Genomic DNA, 3873 nt, shown 5'->3' on the forward strand with positions numbered 1-3873 from the left:
CGAGGGGGCTCCAGGCGGCACGGGCCGCGGCGCGAGGGGGGAGGGGGTATCGCGAGGATCTTATCACCACGTCGTCAACGCCGCGGCCGGCCGGCCCCCACGTGTGCACTACCTGCCGCTGCACATGCCGTACACGACCTGCTGCGTCCTGTTGCGTCCTGCTCGGCCCTGCTGCAGCCGCGGCGGGTCCCCACCCCACGGGTGCGACACCTGCAGGGTGCACGTGTGCACCACTTGCAGGACCTACGACCTACGTGTGCACAACCTGCAGGGCCCACGCCCACGCGTGCACGACCTACAGCAGGTCCCGCATATGCACCACCTGCAGGTTCAGGTGCCCACGTGTGTGCACACCTGCAGGAGCGCACGTTTCCTCTACCTGCAGGTGCCAACGTTTGTACAACCTGCACGGGTGTTCACGTGTGTGCATTACCTGAAGAGCCCACCACGTGAGCACTACCCACGATTAGTCCAACTGATGGTCAGAGTCCAACTGCAGGTGCTGCAGGGCAGGGTGCAGTAACGTGCCAGCGCACTGCCCGCCGTTGCACCCGAGCCTCCGATGCATGCTCCGATGACCTGACTAACCCTAGTATGTTCTCAGCGCCGCACTCCGCCACTCCACTCGACCGCCTGCGTACGACGCCGCGGGTGGTGCGGGTGACGACGGCGCCGGCGCCAGACTCGCGGCGATGCTCCCGCAGCAGCAGAAGGTTTCCCGCGCTCGCGTATCCGGCCCGGCCGTCCCTCCTACCTGGTGCTCGCCGTCAGGCGCCCGCGGCGGGAGTGGCGCCCGGCGTGGGTGAGACCCGGAGGGGGACCCCCGCCGGCGTCCCGTCGCGTCGCGTCGCGTGGCATCGAACCCGAGCCACGCGAATCCGCAAATTACCATTCGCACGCCTGACACGCGCTTTGTGGTCCAAAGACTGTCACTTGCATTCCAACACCTCTCTCTCTCTCTCTCTCTCTCTCTCTCTCTCTCTCTCTCTCGTGCGGTCGTCGTCGTCAGCACACACACACACACACAAGCAGCAGGACGATGAATCGGAGACAAAAGAGCATCAGCAGCTTCGTCACGTCTGGCCGTCACGTATCAGGACAGGCCCATTGTCAGGGGCGAGGCGGGGCGAGGCGGGGCGGGGCGGGGCGGGGCGTACCGCGCGGCGCATCAAGGATGCCACGTCCGAGCTCTGAGACACTGGCGGCGCCGTCTTGGACTCGGATGATGAGGAACTTGATGATGACTGGAGGGAACCCCCGGCCGCCCCGGCCCGGTAGCGGCCATAGCGGCCGGCGCCGAGCAGGAGAAGAAGGAGGAAGTGACAACGAAGAAGAGAAAAAGGAAAGAACGCTGCCTGAATTTTAAATAGGTCGAAGAAGAGGCGGCATGATAAAAACGTGTTTTGAAGACAATGTCGATAACATTGGGGGCGCCGTGTTCTGCGATGTCCGCGGTCACATCGGTTTATAACTAACTAAGCTGCTGTACAGACTTGAAGGACCAGACGGGAACAGCGAGTTTCATATGGTGTGTCAATACGGCGCCGCGCCGGTCAGCCTCCCGCCCCGCCGCGCCCCGCCCCGATAAGCTAGTTCCAGACAAGCAGACATCTCCACCAGTGCAGCGCCTGCAGCGAGAGCCAGCACAGCGGTCATGAGTAAATACCACTCTCACAAATCGATTTACACCGAAGAAGCGAAAGATAAGGATAAAAGGGACACGCGATAGCGGCGACGGGGGCTTCGCCACCACCACCCCGCAGCGCGCGCACCCGCCTCGCCCTCCCAGGGAGTGCCCGGACGCAGAGGCAACAACTCGCTTTTGCGCGCACTTCCAAAATGCCACAAGACAATAGTCTTGTTTCGTGTCCAATAATGCGACGCGCGCAAAGTGCACTTCCTGTCCTGGGAGAGGTGCGCCGCACTGCCAAGACAAAGAGGCATGCAGGGTGTCCCCTACCCCATTTGCCCGCCCGTACTACTTTCTGATCAGACTGTACTGTACCGCGTGCAGGCCTGCGTGCGGGCGTAGGCAACCAGTCGACACGACTGCATGCGGTACAGTATGATCAGAAAATAGTGTGCGGGGAACGCCGTGTATAATTCGTGCCAAGGTTCGTGATTGCAATGCTGCTGTCACCTAAGCTGCTCAACAACAAACGACAAGGTCGAGTTGATACCGACGACGATTTAAAACGGCTCGATTTACCGCTCTTTCACTCGCTCGTGTTGACTCTTTATAAAGCTGCAATCTCCCGGGACAGTTAACTTTCCAGCCCCAGCGGGGAAAACCTTACTCGGGCTCTCTGCCGCCGTGGGAAAACTCTCGTGTCCGACGAACACGTGTACGTTGCGCATGCCGGCCGGGGAGGTTTCCCTGACGGGGGAATAACACAGGGCTCTCGCCGAGAGCGCTTGCACTCACTCACCTCGCCGCGAGAGCAGGGGCTGCCGCTCCGACGCCCACAGCGCCCAGGACGCCGGCCACCTCCCCGCGACCATGGCGCTCGGCGAGCTGCTCCAGGCGGCGCCGCGCGAGGAAGAGCACCGCGTCGACGACGACGGGGTGCTGCGCGGGGTCCTGCCGGAAGTCCTGGAGGAGGGGCCGGCGGGCCCGGGGGTGCTCCTGGAGGAGGTCGCGGAGGTGGTCCCGGAGGTCGTCGTCCAGGCGGGTCAGGAGGAGGCGGGGACGCGGCGCGCGGCCGACGTGATCCTGGCGGACGTCCGGAAGTGCCTGCTGGGGCCGGCGCGCTTGCACCACTCGGACAACGGGGGGCGGGGCAGTCATTTAGTTGTGGCCAGACAAACTGGTGTGCTGCGCCGCGGGGTCACCGGAGAAAAGGGGATGCCGTCCAGGATGACGACGGCGTCGCTAACTGGAAGCGAAGGAGGGCGAGGAGGGAGCGCGGCGGGCTGGTAGCAGAGCGATCCGCGCTGGGGGAGCGTCCACGACGAACTGCCCTGCCCTCGGCGCCCTGGCCCGGCCCTGTCCCGGTCAGCGGGCCGCGCGGGGACGCCCCAGCTGGACCTCCTCCACCACTACCCCCTCCCCCTCCCCCCTGACCAGGTCCAGCTCACAATATCGGGCGAGTCAACAGACGGCCGCCTCTATACAACACCACGGCCCGAACGCGCGGACAAAGTTTATCTCCCGAAAAGAAAAAGGTCAAGTCGGCCTCCCGCCCCGCCGCACCCCGCGCCGTCGGCGTGCTCGGGCCCAGCAAGCGACAGCCGCACAGTTGCCGCTTGCCGTGGGGGCGTGGGGTCCTCCTGGAGGCGACGGCGGGGTGCAAAGGTCCACGACAAAGGCGCCCAACAGTACTCCCGGCAGGTGGAGACGCTCGAGATGCTCAGCTCGCGGCAGAGGTATGCACACGGCGAGGCGACCTGCTGCACCTGCTGCTGGTGGGGACGGAAACAGTCATACGGGTGAAACGGTGCACTACGACTACAGTCGCGCATCATCAAACGGGGAGAAGGGGTGCAGCCTGCAGCCCGCGGCGCAGGCGGGGTGAGGCGGGGTGAGGCGGGTCCGGGCGGGGCGGGGGAGAGCCGCGTGACGCCGCATCCGAGCGGGGAGTCGTTAACCCCTTGCCGCCGACCCGATGATAGGTCACCTCCCCCCACGCGACTCTCCCCTGGCACAGGCTCTCCCCCTCCACCCTCTTCCACACCCCGCCGCTACCGATACCTCCCGCTCCCGCTCACACCACACCGCTACCGCTAACGCTACCGCTCGCGGGTCCGGGAGCCGTGTTGACAACCGCGGTGCGGTGGGCGTGGCGGCTCGCGGGGGCCGCGCACACGCACACGCACACTGGACCGCGTGCCGCGAGGAGTCTTCACTCCAAAAAAAAATCATAAGAAAAAAAT

The 3873-nt window shown here is 64.8% G+C and overlaps 1 protein-coding gene across 3 annotated transcripts in view; it reads right to left on the reverse strand.

The window, feature by feature from the left end:
* The window catches only part of LOC113206256 (solute carrier family 41 member 1), a 28706-nt gene that overhangs the window by 19097 nt on the left and 5736 nt on the right, over positions 1-3873 (reverse strand). Inside the window, exon 1 of one of the 3 annotated variants that reach the window (XM_026422248.2) lies at positions 2430-2517. The exons of the other annotated variants lie outside the window; for them this stretch is intronic. Within the exon in view, the coding sequence (XP_026278033.2) occupies positions 2430-2502 (73 nt within the window). The 5' untranslated portion in view covers positions 2503-2517. Of the gene's footprint in view, positions 1-2429; positions 2518-3873 lie in introns of those variants that run through there. 3 annotated transcript variants of the gene reach the window in all.

The sequence above is a fragment of the Frankliniella occidentalis genome, unplaced genomic scaffold (assembly GCF_000697945.3).
Source record: "Frankliniella occidentalis isolate FOCC.00 unplaced genomic scaffold, Focc_3.1 Scaffold3, whole genome shotgun sequence".
Classification (NCBI taxonomy): Eukaryota; Metazoa; Arthropoda; class Insecta; order Thysanoptera; family Thripidae; genus Frankliniella; species Frankliniella occidentalis.